At 40.8% G+C, this 20,904-nt stretch overlaps 1 protein-coding gene across 1 annotated transcript in view; it reads left to right on the forward strand.

Moving 5' to 3' along the window:
• Nucleotides 1–20,130, forward strand: part of lamc1 (laminin, gamma 1) — a 251,907-nt gene extending 231,777 nt beyond the window's left edge. The window contains exons 20-28 of the mRNA XM_078218326.1: nt 460–539; nt 4,333–4,470; nt 7,720–7,864; nt 8,240–8,389; nt 9,979–10,093; nt 11,732–11,931; nt 12,848–13,006; nt 13,176–13,275; nt 17,419–20,130. Coding sequence (XP_078074452.1) covers nt 460–539; nt 4,333–4,470; nt 7,720–7,864; nt 8,240–8,389; nt 9,979–10,093; nt 11,732–11,931; nt 12,848–13,006; nt 13,176–13,275; nt 17,419–17,675 — 1,344 coding nt within the window. The 3' untranslated portion in view covers nt 17,676–20,130. The remainder of the gene's footprint in view (nt 1–459; nt 540–4,332; nt 4,471–7,719; nt 7,865–8,239; nt 8,390–9,978; nt 10,094–11,731; nt 11,932–12,847; nt 13,007–13,175; nt 13,276–17,418) is intronic.
• The last annotated feature ends 774 nt before the right edge of the window (nt 20,131–20,904 follow it).

Below are 20,904 nucleotides of genomic sequence, written 5' to 3' on the forward strand. Positions count from 1 at the left end.
CGTTGAATGTATGTGGCCACCTATAACTGTTGGCGTATGATCATTTAGCTCCATGTACAGATTCCACTTTTGTCAGCTGGCAGCGAGATAGCAGCTTAATGTGAAGCCAGTAAGCTTACTGAAGATGTTGGTCAAATGTTAACCTCAGCTGTGCAGCACCGATTATTATGCAAACAGGATTGCTGGAAGTGAGCAGAATACAGCCTTTGGCATTCTCTCAAGAGAGCCATGGGTTGGATACGATAGTGTACTTCTGCACATTTAAATTACAATTTAGCACATGGCTAATAACAGCCTCAGATACCTGTTATGTCACTTGGAAATCATCTGTTTGGTACGGTAGTCAACCAGGAAGCATGAGCAATTTTCTCTTGAGAAAGTGGCTCTATTTCAATTCAGAAAATGTGTAGAGAATATTCCTGCATCATGAATTGATTTTTTTTTTAAACTTCCCTACAGTCAATAACAGTTCCAGATTCCAGTACTGATCCAAATAACATGACACTTCTGGCAGAAGAGGCTCGTAACCTTGCAGAAAGGTATGGTTTCATTCACAGTATTAGGTAACTTGGTGAGTTCATCACCTCATGTTTTTCACCCAGGAGCCGAGATTTCCATTCAACCAAACTGATAAGATTACTGTTTGTCTGTGTGTCTATGCCCTCTTGCCAAAAGTCTTAATCTAATTCAAATTAGCACAGTTCCATAACTCAAAACTGCCTTTAAAACAGGCTGTCTTTGTTGGATGGCTGCAGAGAAATTGCTGTGCTGAGGAGATAATTTTTCATAGAATCCCTGCAGTACAGAAGGAGGCCATTCAGCCCATCAAGGCTACACTGACAACAATCCCACCCAGGCCCTATTCCCATACCCCATGTATTTACTCTGCTAATCTTCCTGACATAAGGGGCAATTTACCAATCAACCTAACCTGCACATCTTTGGAGGATATGGGTAAACTTTAAACTTGGTGAAGAGTCTTTATTCAGCACCTTACAATTCCTGAGTTGAAATACTAAACAAATTAACTATGTATTATAAAGGGGACAAGATATCTATTTTGACAGTGCCGATCTCCTTCATCGATCTATGGATGCATGATTTTCCTCTACTATTTCAAATGGGATATTATACAAAGTGCTGACTTTGAATTGTACTATAAAATCTAATTTATAGACCAACCGGGACAATTTTCCCTCTGTACTTTGTAGCAAAACCATATATACATTCTTTACAAGGAAATCTTAAAAAGAAAGATTTCTCTCCCCTTTGCTCCTCTCCACCCCATTGTCTGATAGTGCCTTAATCTGTGCGGCCATCCAATTACTGTCCCCATAACTTTCAACAGCTAATTTGCTAATACCCTGACTACAAATTGGTGAGTAAATTAGTAATTTATATTATTGAGTAAATTTGGAACTTTATAATTAGCTTTCATATTGTCCCCATGATCATTATGGAATGTGTCTGCAAAGCATCACTGTGTGTGTGTGTGTGTGTATAAACTGGTTTATTTGGAATCACAAGCTTTTGGAGCGCTGCTCCTTCACCTGATGAAGGGCAGTGCTCCGAAAGCTCGTGATTCCAAATAAACCTGTTGGACTTTAACCTGGTGTTGAGACTTTTTACTGTGCCCACCCCAATCCAACGCCAGCATCTCCACATCATGTGTGTGTAAAATAAGAGGCATGAGTTTATTTAACTGTCAACTATATGTGCAAAAGATATATTTGCTGCTGTTGGAAATTTGTAACATTGACCTGGTTTTCCAGTCCATTCAGCGGTGGTTTAATGGCAGGCGCAGGGTGGAATCATGCAGCAGGAGCTGAAAAATCATTTTCCTGCTGGCATAAAATGACAGTGGGAACATGTGTTCCCACTCATCATGGGCTGCCATCGGTGTCAGAGGCTAACGTGAAGCCATTTTGCATCCCATTAATGGGATGCAGATGAAGACTCACCCGGAACTGTTTCCTCTTGCCCAATTTTCTGTGTCTCCAGTGGGATACCATATGGGTCCAGAGCATGTTCAGACCAGTAAGGTATGGACATGTCGGGCCTCACCTTGAAGGAGGCCTGGGACCTCTTGCAGAGGTTGGAAGATGGAGGCCTCCAGCGACCGTGGACCCTGGATTATCACGTGCAATGGTGGGTGGGTGGAGCATCCACCACATGGATCATAGCGCTACAGGAACTTCCAGAAGGTGGATAGTTCTCATTGCATGCGGTTGGCAGTTTGAGGTCCTGTTGGACAGATGGTCTGTGCTGCAGGGGAGGTGTGGGATTGCGTGAGGGGAAGTATAGAGGTGGGATGGGTGTGGAGGCCTGCGGAATGAGGACGAGGACATACATTAGGAGTGGTAGGGGAAAGAGATGCTACAGGATTATGGAATGTGTGAGGTGGTATGTAGTGGGAGGGTAGAGGGCAAGAGGTGTGGAAATGTGTGTGCAGGTGGTGTGAACAGACATGGTGGAGGAAGAGGGTAAAGTGGTTCAGAGGGAAGGGTCTGATGTAAACTGATGAGTCCTGGGTTTCATACTGAGGGAATTGTTGTTAGGAAGAGATGAAGGTTAAAGGAGGCAGTGAGGGTCCTGCAATGACAGGTCAAGGACACAGGGTTGTTGGACGCGACATGATAGTAACACTGGATCTGGGGGTCATGTGTATTGTCCCACGGTGGACTTCTTGGGAAGGTCGGGGATGTGGGCATTCAAATGCATGGGAAGGAGTTTCAGGGGGAAGGGTTGTAGGGTGATACCAAGAAGGTTAACGGTTATAAGGAGGAGAGTGTGGGTTATGGAGATGGGGCGGGGGAGTAGGGGGAATGTTGGCAGGTGTCGGGGTGAAGTACCATGGCCACTTGCAAATATCTAGAGCCCCCAACTGGAGATCTTGAGATTCTGCATGGGTGAGGGGGTGGGTTTGTGGGCGAAGGGCAAGTCCGCTCAACCAGGCAACTGAAGGGGAATCCTAGCATGTTGTTCTGACAAGACTAAAGGGGGAGGAAGAGCAGGCATAGACATAGACTTGAGGTGTCCCCCTGATGGTGTGTGTTGGCGGGGGGTGGGGTGGGGGTGGTGGGTGAGCAGTGAGCACACAGGCTTGAGGACTACGAATCGCAATTAAACCACATCAGCCCTCCATTTACGACAGTGTAAGAACATTAACTAACATAATGCACCCATGCAGCCACACATGAAATCATACCTTCCTAATCTTTTGTTCCCTATTACATCTTCTATGCGCTCCCCTGACATCTGTAGCAGAGTTAAGGCAGCCCGCTCACTAGTTGGCCTTGTCCTGGGTGACCTCCAGGACTCAAGGCGTGGAGAACTCTTGTTTACTTTGGCTGCACTGCTATGGGGAAGCTGCTACCTCTGCAGTTACAGAGGACATAGCTAAAGGGAGAATCTAAAGGGCTAGGCACCCTCAGAGTCCTAAGTGAAAGTCCCAGTTGTCTAGCAGCTTCCTCCCTTTGGGTGCTTGAGGGCCCCTTCCTTTCCCAAATCCTTCAAGAAAAGGGGCACCTGGAGGCAAGTCAAGGTCATTCATCCTTTTCCAGCACTGCAGTGGAGCCCTGCCCCACTGTGCAATACGTTGGGAAACCCCTGACTGCATAATTAATTACACCAGCATCGTGTAATTCTGTGAAAATTCCCACCAGCCTCTACAACAGGAAACATTGTCAGTTCCTGTCCCCGCCACGAGACTTGGAATGGAAAATTCTGGTCATTGTTAGCGAAGTTTCTGAAATGTATGTCTAAGTTCTATGGGAGTAAACTTTTTTCAATCTGCAGCATGTTCATTTTTTAAAATAATACTGGTACAAAATTTTTGTGTCTGAACTAAACAACGCCTTTCACTGGGGCTAATCAACCAAAGTCAAAATCGCATTCAGCCTATGAACTTTGTGCTTGCAAATTTCAGAATAAGCACTAAAACCATGACTTTGTGTATGTAATATACAGAAAATGCCCCAAGCCAATGTTAGACATTGGCGACGCCATGAATTTCTCATTGTGGTGGCATTGTGATAACCTTACCTGTAGCAAGAATCCCTATTGGAAAAGATGGAATTTGTTGAAAGAAACTGCATTGTGTAAACATCTGGCTGTTTTAAGTACTGGACAAACACCATTTCGTGACCAGGGTGTTTTGTGGCTCCAAGTAGTGCTTCTAACATTACACATCTTCTCAAAAAATGATTTAGAAAAGCAAAACTAGAAGTGGGGGAATCTGACTAGAGTGCCAATGTGGACATGCAGAGTGAACTTTTGAGTGTATGAAGCAGGACAAATTTCACTAATATAAATATCCTTCAATTCCTACAGGCATAAGAATGAAGCAGATGAAATTGAACAGATTGCCAAGAATGCTAATGACACTTCCACCAAAGCTTATGAATTGCTGCGCAAAACCTTAGCAGATGAAAGTGAAATTGCCAACACAATTGATGAGTTGAACAGAAAGTAAGTAGGTGATTTTAAATGATCTACACTGGAACTGTGGAGACATTAGGATGCATATGGTATTAATGGATCAAGAGTCTATGTCAGTTCATGATTAGAGGAATGAGAGGAGATTTAATTGAGGTATATAAGATAATAAAGGAGATTGACAAAGTAGACATAGTGTTTCCATTTGTGGGGAAATCTAGAACAAGAGGTCGTAGTTTTAGGATAAGGGGTGGCAGATTTAAAACAGATGAGAAGTTACTTCGCTCAAAGGATCGTGAGTGTGGAATTCATTACCTCAGAGTGCAGTGGATGCTGGGACATTGAGTAAATTTAAAGAGGAGTTAGACAGATTTTTAATAAGTAATGGATTGAAGGGTTATGGAGAACGGGAAGGAAAGTGGGATTGAGGTTGAGATGAGATCAGCCTTGATCATATGAAATGGCGGAGCAGGCTCGAGGGGCTGAATTGCCTACCCCTCTTTGTTTTTATGTTCTTCTGAGATAAACATTTAACATTGAGATCTCCCTCTGGAAGGATGTGCAGAGCCTATGAGTTATAGCTAAACCTGTGAGAAATTTAAGTCTTGTCAATTGGAGAGTAGATAACTTTGATATGGCATGTGGAAAACCGTAGCATGAATTGGAAAAAGGACATCATGAAGGAGTGGGAGATTCAACCATCGGTTTGTTCACCAGTAAGAAACACGAGACAAACATCTTAGAACAGTTCGACAAGCAGGCATTCTCTCCAGCAAGGAAGGAGATAAGAACAGCTATCCATCCCAATGTTGCAGAAACAGCTAACATGGTTCAAGGCAGCACGAGCAAAGATTGATCCCATCTCCGATTCAATCCTGTATGAGTCGCCCAGGCAAAGAAGCTGGGCCACATGGGAATTCACGTGCAGTGATGGATGGCTAGACCGATTCAAAACAAGGCACTCGTCACCTCCCGCGCAGTAAGTGATGGGGATATAGCAATTACAGCACTAATGACAGATGATTAGCTCCAAAATGGTCTCATCCACACCTTGAATGAGATGCACCATGAGAGATATTTAATGAGGATGAAATTGGACTGCTCTTTGATGTTTAAAGGTAAAATATGCAATGGTGGAAAGCAGAACCAGGAGTGTGTCACTACTATGGCCTGCAGCAACATGGATGGCATCATAAAGCTGCCACTTCTAGTGATAGGGAAGTCTAAGCAGCCACGTTGTTTGGCAAATGTTAGCATACTATCCGCACAGTACAAGGCTAAGAAAACTGCTTGGCTGACCTAGATTTTTAAGGCCTGGATCAAGAAAGCAGATGAAATGTATCAGCAAAAGAGGTCATCATTGCAGACAACTGTCCAGCATATGTTCAGCTGTCAAACTGATCTTGCCTCCTAACACCATGGCTAAACTACAGTCACTGGATCAGGAGGTGATTAGGATCCTAAAAACCCACCACCAACGCAGCTGGTCTCTCGAGTTATCAAGACCATTGATAAGAGGCAGGAGTACAATCTGACCGTTCTAGGGACCATGTTCATGATGAAGAAAGCACGGAATGCGGAGGAGCTGGGTGAGGCCAACCGATCACTTGCCTGCAGGAGATTGGAATAGAAATTCCAGCAGAGACAACCTTGGAAACTTACACACAGAACTGACAGATGATACAATCGCAGATACAGTACACCCTTCAACCAAGAAGGCCAATGACCCTGAAGAATCCGATGAATACCCACCTGCTCGCCTCCCTGTCTCCTGGCCAATGTTGCAAAGGCCATAGAGATGCTGTGGAATTTTGCACTGCAGCATGAAAACACTGAATACATGTTTGACTGCATTGTTGACTGTATCATGCATGTATGAAGACAGTACACCAAGTAGAAAAAGGATGCAAAGTTTTTCCGGAGTAACTCCTGTCAGGTGTGAACAAATTGAGTGAAGACTTTATCTCACATTTGCTTCTTTACTGTGTTTTCATTTGGGATTTGAATCTGTAGCTTTTGGCGACCTCATTTTTAGGCATATTGGGTTACATAGAGAGACATTTGTGTGGGAATGGGACCTCCTCGGCAATCTCAAAGCTCCACGTAAGACAAATTTGAGGGTGGATCCCCTGGGATTTAAAGCATCAGTATTCTGCTGTAAATTTAGACACAGAAATTCCATTTGTAAAGGGAAAACAGTAATAGGAAACAGCCTTGGGACAGAGCTTTTGTTGTGTTGAAAGTCTGGGTGTAAATGACAAAGGTGCCAATATGTCAAGGAGCCATCTTGAAATTGCAGAGATGGCTGGAAGCACACCATGCTAGTGTGTGTGTGTGCACGATCCAGACATTTGATTCAATTCTGTACCACCTTACCACAGATTGTTCATAAAAATTTCCCCTGCATGTTGAGTAACCTACTGGGGTTGCCAGCTTTTTGTTGGAAAGCTCTCCAAACAGAGAGAAGCAATATACTTGTGAGATAATGCTAATTGCCAAGCATTCAGAGGCCCCAAAAAGGTTTGGGACTCCTCAACTAGCCATAGCACAAAATGCTAATACTTTTTTCAGCATGGAGTTAGCATGTTAGGAACTGCACCCAATGGATGATGTTTCCAATGCAAATGGTGTGTACTTTTCCAGTGGTCTATGAAGTGTTTGTGCAATATATATGGTGTTAATTTTTCTGAATTTATTTCCAGGTTCTCTAGCAATGCCACCGCCCCCCCCCCCCCCCCCCCCCACCCTCCCCAAACGAGAGTGCACCTTTTGAAAGAATAGGCGATCTTGATAGGTGTGCCTGTTCAGCACATTCCATGTAATTCCATTTATTTTCCCCAGATTCTGAAAATCTCTTGAGTGAGCTGGGGTGGCTCAAAGGAGGGGGAGAAACTGTCAGGACTGGCTTCATGCTTTACCATTTGGTGAACTGCCAAGCACCTTTGGTCACATTAATTAAAAAAAAGGCAACAATTCTGTCTTTCGCAACAAAATAAAATGTAGCTGATTGGGATGGGGTTTTGAAGGATATTGAAAATCGGTGACCAGTGCAGATATTAGAGGTTTCTAATCTATTTTAGAATGCAAACTTAACTTTGTGTGTAATACGACACTTGAAAATAAGTATATTCAGCAAGGACAATGTGTGGGCAGTGTTTCAATACCAATTCTTAATTAGTAAGAGAGTCCAAAAATGTGAGCCATAGCATGTCAGAACATTTAGGGAGGTCTTACTGCTTCTGCCTAGTTACATATTTTAACTGATCTAAAACTCACAACTAGGTATGATGCAGCAAAAAATATGTCCAGGGAGCTGGAAAGACAAGCTACCAAAGTACACAGTGAGGCAGAAGAAGCTGGTAGCAAAGCCTTGCAGATCTATGCCAATCTGACGAGTTTGCCTGTTGTGGACACCAAGGCTTTAGAGGTATTTAGATTTCTGCATTATTTGTAATGTTTTTTTGTTAAACGTTGTCTTTTGTGGGTAGTAGACAGGGGCTGAACATGACTTTTAGGATTATGTAATTCGGATTTCCTGATTGTGGCCCATGAAATGGAAGGGTGCAGATTTGTCTCCTAAAAATTGCATTGATTATGATCATCCTATCAAATGCTCATGGGAAGGAGGTGACAAACAGGTATGCATGTTGAAAGAGTTGAGGGTAAATTGCCCCATGTGTAAATCAGTAACTCATAGCAGTGGATTATGTTGCACAAACAACTGTACTTTATGGCGAGAGCGGAGGTGCGGGGAGCAAATATGCCCTGTGTAAATTGAAATTGATGACATTCTTTCTGTTAGAATGAAGCAGAAAAGATAAAAAAGGATGCTGCAGATTTGGATGGTGTGATTGACAGTAAGGTGAAGGCTTATAATGATATGCGGGATGACCTGAAAGCAAAGGAAACTGAAGTGAAGAGTCTTTTGGAAAAGGGGAAAACTGAACAGCAGGTAAAACTCAAACTCCAGGTTTGTTGCTATATAAAATTGAAAACATTATTCAAAGATTGTGTACTACTTTTCTTCCAAACTTTTCCTCACATAGAATATTAATTTCCACATCCGCAGTTCTCACCAATAAATTATCTATTTTTTTCAGTTTTCTTTTACCACTTCTCAAAATGTTGAGAAGTGTAGGGTTGGGAGAAAAGGAAAAAGAGAGTGAGAAAGAGATGTGGAGATTGACCTCAAAAATAGGGCATGCAAGTCTTGAGATGTGAAGTAATAGGTGAACACTGATGAGAATATAAAATGTTACATTTTAATGACCAGATATCACTCAAGGCTCATATATAGGTGGAATGGTGGCAAATTTTCATATGTTTCCTTTACAGAGAAGTGGGCCTATTAACTATGTTTAAGTTTATTAGTGTCACAAGTAGGCTTATATTATCACTGCAATGAAGTTACTGTGAAAATCCCCGAGTCGCCACACTCCGGCGCCTGTTCGAATACACAGAGAGAATTTAGTATGGCCAATGCACCTAACCAGCATGTCTTTCGGACGGTGTGATGAAACTGGAGCACTTGGAGGAAACCCACCCTGACACGGGAAGAACGTGCAAACTCCGCACAGACAGTACCCAAGCAATGGATCGAACCCAGGTCCCTGGCGCGCTGTGAGGCAGCAGTGCTAACCACTGTGCCGCCACTAAGAACATTATACAAGATACTTCAAACAGAGTGCTACATGGATTTAGGAAGCACAGGTCATTTGTCAGTAATTTGTTATTTGATGAAGTACTGAGTGTTGAATTGGCAGGAAAACTTCTGAAGTTCTTCTGAGATAGCTAATCGAAAAGGCTAGGTGTCACAGTGTATTGGGGAAATAATAGGCTGATTGGGAATTGAATGAAATTACTTGAGAAAGGGTTACAATTGGAATCTGAGGGATTAAAATTTCCTGGAGCAGCTTCTTGTTTTTATTCATGTTCATCATATTTTTAATAATCTTGAGGGCATCAACACTTTAGCTATTTGAATTCCAGGTTCCACATTCCAGGTACATGTGCAAACGTTGACCGTAAGGAGATTTTGGCTGATTTTCAGATAACGTAAGCTGTTGAATAAATGGCAAAAGTTATTCAGTGTCGACAAGTACTGTCTTGTGCACAAAGGGCCGGAAAACTTAAGCCACTACCATGCATGAGTGCTCACTAAATTAAAAGAGTTGAAAAGAAACTAGAGGTAGTCATTGGGCCCACTAAAGGCTCAAAAGCAACATAAGACAACTATGGGGAAACCAAATAAGTTTCTACTCGATAAATAAAATGCAAAACTAAATCCATTGTTGGCTTGTAAAAGAGCTTGGTCCATCCATGTATGGGGCCTTAAAATAACAGTTGTTCACTTTGGAGAAACTTGCACTTAAGGTGTAAGTACTGAAATGTTGGAAATTATAAAGGCATTGAATATGGAAAATAGTGGAACCTGAGGTTTATAACTATAAAATAAACTGCCAAGTTGCTGAGTGATTTAGTCTGGAATCCCCATAAATGACTGTTGAGATATTCATTCTGAACCTATTTTCTATCTTGAAGACTGCTGACCAGTTGCTAGCCCGTGCAGATGCTGCTAAAGCTTTGGCTGAAGATGCTGCCAAGAAAGGAAATGCTACACTGCAGGAGGCTCAGGATATTCTCAAAAACCTGCAAGGTCTGTAAGCTGATATTCCTCATGTAATAAAGTACAAGATATACCCAACAAAAAGGCCCTTGACTAGAAAATGGTTAAGCCAAGATCCAGACATCTCTTCTGTTTAACTGTCAGTGTTAGTATGCTGCTGTTAAATTCCGACAAGTGCCGTCTTTGGAAGATGCTGGAAAGAGAATAGAGAATATTTGTACACTGAACAATTGGTATTGGAAACTCTAGTTGCTTTGGGGCTCCAGTTACTTCAAAATTGCACAACATTCTAGGTCAATGTGGTTGAGTTTCTAAAACTGGTGTATATTGTTACCTCTTGGATCATTCACAGGTTTATTCTGGTTGGTTTTTTTTCTCTTGTGTATCTCAAAGGGGAATCTGTAATATAAGTTCCATAACTTAAAATAAAAGGGCTTAAACACATAATCTTGGCTGATGCTTCAGTGCAACACTGAGGCATGGTGCTTTGTTGAAGGTGCTATCTTTCAGCCAGTATCTTGTCTGGCTACTCAGGTGGGCATAAATTGATTGCATGTCACAATTTGAAGAGGAGTTGGGAATTATCCTGTTTTGCCCAGCATTTATCCATCAACCTGTATCACCAGAAATGATTAACTGATCATTTATATGTATGGTGTGGGATCTTGTTTGCCTGCAAAAGACACTGACTAAAATTCAGAAGTATCTCATTGGGTGTGAAATACTATGGTACATTCTGAAAACATGGAAGGTGCTTAATGTTTTCTGTTCATTTCATATGTTGGTTAGATATCTTACTTTAAAGCTTACCATACAAAGGGACAGTTTTGTTCTGTCACTTGTGCAACTTGAGGAAAGTGTTGCAAATATATATTAACAGAATAGGACACCAGTACAATTACATTTTACATCATTTTTAACTTCTCTACCTTTTATTTCTTTATTGTCTTTCTTTATTTTTCTTTCTCCCCCTTTGCTTCCCCTTTCCCTCTTCTCAATTTTCAATTTTACCCTTCTCTCACCCATCTCTTCCCCCCCCCCCCCCCCATCTTCGTCTGTAATAGCTTACCCTCTGATTTCAGCTTCTCTGTAATTTGGCCATTCACACCTTCTATTCTCTTTATGGACTGCCATTTAGCAACCTTTCCCCTTGGTTTTGTGGCTATGACTCATCTTTCATTCCCTCACCCTACAGTAAAAATATCTCCCACTTACTCTGCCTTTTTAGCTTTGGACTCGAAACATCAGCTCTTTTCTCTACTTACAGATGCTGCCAGACCTGCTGAGATTTTCCAGCATTCTCTCTTTTGGTTACATTTTACAGCTGGCCTTTCTGTTCAGATTGCCACGCATGTCTGTACTTTGGATTCAACTGTAATAACCTTAACAAATGCTCATTTCTCTTTCCTTCCTTTGTGTCCCTTTTCTTGCCTTCGACTTCCCCACAACACTCTTCCCCAAGAATGTAGAGGACCCACATGTATTTTTTTAATGCTGTGGACTTGCATTTCTGTTTAAAATTACTCTGGCAAGTAGAGCGGAAAATGCAACTAATCTTGTCAGTGATTAAGAGGAAACAAATAAAAAGATAAATATTAACTAAGGGAGCAGCAGCTGTTCTGAATCATATCCAAGTGCTAATAGCCAAAATAATTTTGTTTTGTGCAGATTTTGACAAGAGAGTGAATGACAACAAGACTGCAGCTGAAGAAGCTTTGAAAAAAATACCAAACATCAGGAAGACCATTGACGATGCCAATGCAAAGACGAAACAGGCTGAGGATGCATTGGGGAATGCAAGAATGGATGCTTCTGAAGCCAAAAAAAAAGCTGAAGATGCAGAGCAAATTGCAAAATCCTTACAGGAGGTAAAAAGATGTTCATTTTGTGAAGACATTTATAATTAAGGATTATATTAAACCTGTTGCACTTTCTTGTAGCCTGCTTTTTTCAGCAGCTATATTTCTTGTATAGAGCGGCCAGTTGTGTTATCAGCAGAAGGTTTTGGTCCAGTACCTTGTACCTTAATTCTGTCACCTACAGATGTTTGCAAAATCAGTGTATTTAAATTGCTTCATTATGTATTCAAACTTGAGTTCTGGAAAATCAATTCAGAAGATGCGTGTCTGCAGATAATTTGACTGGATTAGTCTTTAAGATACTTGAAATTAAAATACCTCTTTTCTGTACACTTTTATGTTGTGGATTTTTAGTAACTCAACATCATATGGGGATCTTAATGAAGTTGAATTAACTTAAAATAGTTTTGATACACTGGATAGTTTCATTCATTGCACCAATCTTATTTCCATTGAGAATGAGAACTGCTCTTATATATCTATGCTGTCTGATAATTGTATAGGAATTAGATGTTTGCTCATACCCATAATAAGATGGATATCTCTATGACAGGCAGTGTGTACTAGTAATTTTTATAACAGAAAATAGCTAATGATTCAGATCTGCATGTTTTAGGGTGGTTACAGCATTAGAATTGAAACGAACAAAAGAAAAGACAACATAGCTAGTTAAACTGAATTAATTCTATACACACTGCTGTTTTATCAAGTTTGCTGCTGAATTAAGGGTTTCTGGACAAGTATGTTTCCTTGAAACAAACTATGTGAATATTCCAATTCAGCAAGTTGAGGCTTATTTCAATATTTATTTGAAAGAAACACTGCAAGTCCAGGCATGATCAGGCCATTTCACTTGACTGCCACAGCCCTTTAATTAAGCAAAGCTCAAGTATTGTTTAAATTCTTGACCAATTTTTTTTTGTAGAATGCTGCTAAGACAAAACAGAATGCTGATGACACCTTTACTGATGCCATGGCCTTGGAGACTGAAGTAAGTGACATGATGGGACGACTGAAGGAAGCAGAGGATGAACTTGCAGAGAAAAAGGATGAAGCAGACCAAGACATGATGATGGCAGATATGGTGAGGGTCTTCCAGTTTCTGAATTAACTCTTAAATTGCAGTGATACACAACCTATATCATGAAGGTGCTGTTAGTATGATTTTTGACTTGTTATTCTATTGCATCTGATCAGAAATACATAGGTGCATTTTTTAGAACTCTAATTATGTTGACACAATGTTCTTTCAGGCTTCACAAGCTGCAAAAGAGGCTGATGAGCAGGCAAGAAAGGCCAAAAAGGCTGTGCAGGGTGTGCTAAATACCATCAATAAGCTGTTGGGAGAACTGGGTAGGTATTACTGGACTTGCATTGATCAAATGAAGCAACAAACTTGCATTACACAGATGAATTTGAATTTCTGGTAAAGGCTGGCACTGACCTTTCCTTTGGGTGGTTTCCAGATTACTTCACTCGTTCTGGTACATCATCTCTCACTCTTATATATTTGTGATTTTTATCTAATGGTATCTCCATAGTTGGCAGCAACTGTAAACAAAGTGGTCACAGGCACAGCAGAAAAAGTTTGGACAGAGCTGTCTCCAGCAACATTAACAGCAATCAGCTCACTGGCAGAGGCTGTCAGAAACCCATGCCAATCAGCAGTGAGTGATTTATTGCCAACTGCCACACAGGCCAGCAAAGCAATTTCACCATCACCCATCCTATGTCTCTTCCCCGTCTATGCACAGGTTGCAGCATTGAACAATAAAGGGTTGATTGTGATTTTAAAATAACTAAACATGTATAATTGATCACGGGTTACTGTAGGCGGCTGGCAGTGTTAAGTAGAGTGGCTTCTATGGGAGAAAAGCTGAAAGCAGTCACTAGAGAAATGTAAGTGCAACATTCGAGGTTTATATCCATTTGTGCAATGGTGGCAATATGGTAAGTTATATTTTCCAGATGGTAGCCTCTGAGCCTAGTAAAACAATATGATTTTCATAAGACACTTGAGATGCCCCCACCTATATAATCTTATACCTTGTTGTGAAACTTTTGTACACTTTGAAACTAGCCTCCTGATGCAGGACATTGGTGTGCTTGAGTTTTCTTTATCTCGGTTAAGGATTTGGACCTGATGATTATTGTTACCAGATAGCAGGAACTTTCTGAAACATTGGTTTATAAACAAAATATGTGTAGAGATAGGCATGTTGCATCTGGTGTTTAAAATTGTATGTACATCACATTGTAAAAAGTTGTGCTGCAGCAGGTATTGTATCTGCTTCATCACAAACTAATCCAACAGCTAACAAGAAATATCTTCAGTGAGAAACTTAGTTTTTTGAAAACCTGAAATGCTCCTTTTAATTGAAACACGTTAGCAGCTTTTTTTTGAGAAACCATTTTAATATTATGGTCAAAGGTATAATTTGCTTCCTGCCCACCATCCTTTCTGTAACAGATACAATTAATTTTAATAGCTTGCAAGACAACAATAGATGGCAAAATAGAAGTCAACAAGGGTGTTGCTATGGGGACTGGGGGGGCCAAGGCAATCCCATTGAAACCTAATTGCCAGAGTTAATATCGCTATAATGGACTTACTGACTGAGATATTGGACAGAGAGAGACTGAGAGAGCAAGAGAAGGTCAGCAACTAGGAATCCTGCGATGAATAACTCATCTCCTGATTCCCCAAGGTCTGTCCACCATCTACAAGCCACAAGTCAGGAATGTGATGGAGTACACTCCACTTGCCTAGATGAGTATAGCTCCAACAACATTCAAGAAGCTTGATACCAAGAAAACAAAGGAGCCCATTGACTGGTGTCCTATCATCCATGGAGACCATGTTTCTACGGCAACATGCACTTTTGTGTTGTGATCTGGAACTGTGAATAGTGTAGCTCCTTTCAATCAAATGGCTGGCTAAGAATTGCTTCCAGTCCTTACACCTGCCATTGAAGTGTGTTGGAAGGATTTGAACCTCTTGGACACCTTCCTTAGCCAACAAGTTCTAGGGTGGGACTTGAACCCACGGCTTCTGGATCAGAGGCAGGGACACTACCCACTGAGCCTTCAGACCTTCATTCTGTCAAGAGGATTGGAATACCACAGAGTGAATTTATGCATTGACCGAATTTGGAGTAATGTTTGCAGTTTTGGGCACCATATCTTGAGTGCAGCATAGATTTACCAGAATTAGACCTACACTCCACGGATTAACATACATATTTCCCGTAATTAAGTTTTTAAGGAAAGTGGGGAAAAGTTAAGTGTAAGGAATTATGTCATAGATCAGCTATGATATCATTGAATGACAGAACAAAGCTGAGGGGTTAAATGGTCAACTCTTGTTCCTACGAACCTCGCCTTGATTACACGTTAATATTTATGTTTGAATCACATGGCTTGGTTCCTTAGTCAGGCTTGCCATTTTGGAGACAGTTGATAAAAACCTTGTAATATTAATATCAAATTAGGCTGAGGACACAAATTCTAACTGCAGCTGGTATATAAACTGCTGAGCATGTTGTGGCCAAGCCAAAGCAAGATGATAAATACTTCACACACTACCCGTTAGATGGTTCACCACCATCTCCAATTACTAATAATGTACAGCAGGCAGCTGACATCATCAAATCCATTGGCAGGATAGATGCACCAGCGTCAGTGTATTCGCTCAGGCCAATATTCCCAACATCAAAGCATTGACCATGCTTGATCAGCTCCACTGATGTGCCACATCATCCATATGCCTGACATGAATCTCCTGAAACAAGGGCTCTGCTTGGAGCTTCGATTTGACAAGTGAGGGCGGCAGAGGAAACGCTTTTAAGGCACCCTCAAAACTTCCTTGAAAATGTGCAACATCCCCACTGACACCTGGGAATACCTAGCCCAAGACTACCCAAAGTGAAGAAAAACCATCCAAGAAGGAGCTCAACAAGCCAAAAGTTGACAGTGATGGGAACATGTGGCAACACAGGCATCCCACCCACTCCGCCAACCAACACCTCTCCACCTGTGGCAGAGACTGTAGGTCTCGCATTAGACTCCTTTTAGTGTGGAAGCCCTGAGGGACTGCTCAAGTAGATGAAACATCTTGGAAGATTTGTGGAAAAATTTAAAGAGACAACTACCAAGCCAAACCTATATAAGCAAAAATACTTAAAACACTGTCCATTAGATGGTGCACCACCATCTCTGATTAACAATGTCAACTTGCAGGTTTTGAGCAGGCATACATTAAATGTTATGTTGAGTTGGCAGCAATTTACAACTTGTTAGAATATGCCTATCAAGTTAGAGACGCAAAGCTATTCCCCCACCGCCCCCTTAACTTCCTAACACAACTGAAAACTCCGTGTTAGGGTTAGGTAGATACTCCACAGAATTGTAAATTTTACACTCCAAAGTTACTCCCCACGTCAAAAAGCTCACTTCTTGTTTCACTGAGTCATAATGTCCAGGGTCTGTCAAAGGTTGTTTCCCTCCATCTTCTGAGATTCTCTGAATGGACTTCCAGCAGCAAGGCCCACTACAGTGACTCTTTCTCCCAGCAGGGCAAATTGTTACATTTCCAAAAGTGCTGTCCCTTTGATTAGGGAACATGCTCCCACCTACATTCTGTCTGGTAGCTAACAGAACAACATTTTCCCCGTCACCTCACAGCAACTGATGGTTCACTTGTGCTCTCTCTCTCACTCTGTCTCTCCCTCCCTCGTGCTTTCTCTTATTCGCTTGCGCTCTCACGCTCTCCTGCACACTTTCTCTCACTGTCTCTTGCACTTGCTGGCGCTCTCTTGTTCGATCTCTTTCGCACCCTCTCTTTCACTGCCTCTCTTTCGCTCACTCTCTCAGCACGCATGCACGCTCTTGTACTCTCTCTCGCACACTCTCCCCTCTCTGGCTCTCGCTCTCTCTATTTCTATCTCTCTGTCCAAAGTCTGAGTCAGTAAGTCTATAGTGGCGATGTTAACTCTGGCAGCTGGGTTTCAGCAGGACTTGCCCTGGGCCCCAGGTACCCATGGCAGCCAGATCACATCACCAGATAGAAGTAGCAGAAGATTACAGGCTCCATTTCACCTTGAATTAAAATATAAATTTAAAACATAACCATTTTATAAAACCTCACACCTGTAAGTTTTCTTTCTTTCACAAAATAATGATGAATCACATATTTGAATTTCAACACATTTGATGCCAACAGAGGCAGGTGAAGTATTATTTACAAACCTGATCCAGGATAATGTCCAAGGTATGATTCTATATTTATATATTTAACGTTAGGGTCGTTTTGCTTTGCATTGTAAGATAGAATTGTGCCTATTTATTTACTAGCCAATCGTGCCTTCAACCATGACATTTAGAATTAGCATTTCTTCTGCAGTGACGTTAACTGTGCTGTTTGAATTTGAGTTTGTATACTTGTATTTCCTTGTCAAACTGGAATATTGATTACTTTGGCTGGGCTTGTCTTTACAGGTCAGCTCGATAATGTAGATGTTAACCGGCTAAAAGAAATTGAGAAAACTCTCAACGATGCCAAGAGTCAGATGAATGATAGTGATTTAGAACGGAAGTTGGCAGATCTGGAAAAGGCTGAAAAAGAGCAGGCTAACGCAATAATTACCTATGAACAAGACATTCAAGATATCCTGAAAGACATCAAAAACCTAGAGGACATCAAACAAACATTACCTCCTGGCTGTTACAATACCCAGTCTCTGGAGACCCCATAGTCACCTCCTTGGTCACCATGCCCTACCCAAAATCTAAAGTGACACTGTACAGAAATTGCCTTATTACCAAATTCTTTTCAATGTCTGACACACAATATTAAGTATTCCAAGGCTCATAAATGAAACTCCTCAGGCATCAAATGCAGCTGCTTGGATGAAGCGCAAGATTGTGGACATTGGGGGGGGTGGGGGGTGTGAGTGACATACCTACATGGAAAGCTACTGGGATCCTGGATGAACCAAGTCTATGTTGGAGGGACAATCTGAGAAAGCCACACTCCAAGCATCTGATTTAAGTCACTCCACACCATTAGACTTGTGAGATATCAGATCTATCTGCACAACGGGCAGACACAGAGACTCTTTCTGCAATGAGAAAGCAGAGAGTCTGCCTTGAGTATAATGGTGGTTAAAACAAACACAAAAGGCTATTAATGTAGGTTTGTCTCTCCTCCTGGTGCTGGAGGCATTGGTTCTTTACTGCATTCACATCATGAGTATTAACATAGCTTTATATTCTAGGGTACTGTACTATTTTTCCCTTTTAAATGACCAGACTAGCTGTGAAGGATTATGAATTGATAACATATTAACATTTAACTTTTTACCACATCACTTCCTAACCACATTAAATCACATTGCTTGTAGAGTAGCAATAAGTCACTTTGTGAACAATGTATGCAGTATTCACCAGGTTAAGTTACCATGAAAGCTGGTCTTCTCATTAGAAAATGGAATTAATTATGCAATACTAATTTTCCCCTGCTCCCTCCTTCCCTTACTTTAAGTTACTCTGTGACGAAGTGAAACGCCCATAGCAGTGTCTTACACGGTGCATTTTATGTGGACTACACTATATTTCCGTTCCCAAGACTGCTGCTTCATCTATGTCAAAGTCAAAAGCAGAACTTATTTTTTACAGCGACACTCTATGCAACTTTGTACATTGCGTAGCAAAAGAAAATAAAATTACCTGATACACTGGTGCTATTAATTATTTCAAATGTTATATTTTTGTGTGAATGTTTTTTATTATGGAATAGTATGAGGAAATGTTGAGTCTCTTTTTATGTAAATATACTCCATAAATGTTTCAGGATTGGCTCTGTGAGTTACCTTCCCACCCTCAAGATCCTGTCATCAATAGTAACCATGTTTTAGACCTGCTTCTGATTGCCTTGCATATTTCTGTGGTATTCTGCTTGCTTGTATACACAGCTTAGTTTTTATTTTCTATTTAGGGCTACTGCTCTTTAAATTCAGCTGGTGATCAGTCACCAGAAGAATATTACTGATCTGTAAATGTTGTTTACAACATTCAAATTAAGGTTATTTTGAATGCTTCCCTTCCACCCCCGAGCCCTTTCCAACTTCCCTATCCAAGCATGTTAAAAAACACACTCTGTGTTAAGCTAATGGTTTTAAAGCAAGGGTTTTCCCTGCATTTGGCCCAGATGAAAATTCATAAATTAAGTCTGTTATACAAACCAGAGAGAACAAAGGTTTGGCAGTCAGAGCTGTTACTTTTCCAACACATGCTTTGGTGGAGAAAAGGCTGTGTGCCCTTTGCCCTTTATCCTGACAGTGCAATACCAGCCAGATTGACTTGCCTCTGCAAACTGACTTGATGTAAAATTTAACCAGTGTTTGCCTGTTTCATTTTTGTTTGTAATACTTTTAAACCAACTTAATGCGTGTAATTACTATCACTGCTGAACATTATTATTGCTAATTACTTAATCATTTATAATTGCACATTTAGTGCCTGAAACTATCACTGAATTAGTTTTACTATAAGGAGTGCAGGCTTTATCTAATAAGCACTGGGCAGGTCTAAAGGGTTGCATGCTCTTTCCCAAATATTGTGTCTGAAGCAAGGAACTACATCTTTATTTTGAAGTTTTACTATTAACAGCCTCTCCTGACACTGTACTTAGCAGATACAGCAGTTTTTTTCTTTATGCAACAGTAATACATTCTTAGTATTTATCGTGTAAGGAAGTCAATTAATCAAACGTATGAGGTTAACGTCCTACCAGTAGAAAAGACCTGCACAGAATGATTGGCGTTATAGTGTGGAAAAAATGCAACAAACTCCAGGCATATTCTGCCATGAGAACTAGATCCATACTGTCTTGTCCTTTGCCTTTTGTTTTTAGCCTTTTGCCTTAAAATGTCATCATGCTGTTGGGAAAGACGTGCAACACTTATACAATTTTATGTATAAAACAGTATTTCTTATTTATAAGACGCAATATTTGTTATCTTTATCCAGGTCTCCTTTTGTGTGTTGCACATTCTTTTTATAATGGTGTGACTTAAGAACACTTCTTTCCTTAAGACCTATTTTGACCCCACACAGTGGCCAAAATGCCTAGCAAATTATTGTTTAATATCATTTTGCCTGTAAATCAAATTGTACCATTTAAATAAATAAAAATGTGGTATTACAGGAATCATGTTTAGATGGATTGTTTTGTTTTCCTAAACTGCTTCATTTTCCTATAGTTTAGCATTCTATTGAGTAGCTGAGCAAAGGGTACAGCAATAATTCAGGGTTTTTTATTTTGGTTTTCATAACTCACCTGAAGGTGCTAACTTGTCCTTTTCAGTAAGGATATGTAATTTTGGATTGCTATGTGGATAAATATTTATGCCTTGAATTCAAAGAAGAATCATATGGATTCTCAAAGTTAACTCTTTCTCTCCATAGATGCTGTTGGACCTGCTGAGTTTATCCAGCATCTTCTATTTTTATTTCAGTTTTCCAGCATCCACAGTATTTTTGCCTTTAAAGAAGTGCTTTGGCATGTCAGGTGAAAAGCAATATGAAAGTCTTCATTTATTAAAAGAAATATGATTTTTCTTCCTGTCTTGCCTTCCAGATCTTTTCCCCTCTTTCTGAATTCACTGTTTTACACAAGTAGAGCTTTATAGCCATTCTCCAGTGTCTGTCTATTGTATGAATTCACAGTCAAATGTTGGGGGCACCATGACTTGTCCTCATCTGATATGTGTATTTTCCAATGGAAGTTGTGGACAATGATTAAGAGTGGGGACCCTGACTGTCTTTCCCCCTCCTTTCCCAGGGAAACTTGGCTTAACAATAGTATCCAAGCTACCACTCCAGTTAAACTGGCACAAACTGGAAACTCATTACCACAACAGATTCAATATCTATTGAGCCATTTTGATGTTTTAAATATTTTTCTTCCATTAGCTGATTTCC

This window comes from Mustelus asterias, chromosome 8 (assembly GCF_964213995.1).
Source record: "Mustelus asterias chromosome 8, sMusAst1.hap1.1, whole genome shotgun sequence".
Classification (NCBI taxonomy): domain Eukaryota; kingdom Metazoa; phylum Chordata; class Chondrichthyes; order Carcharhiniformes; family Triakidae; genus Mustelus; species Mustelus asterias.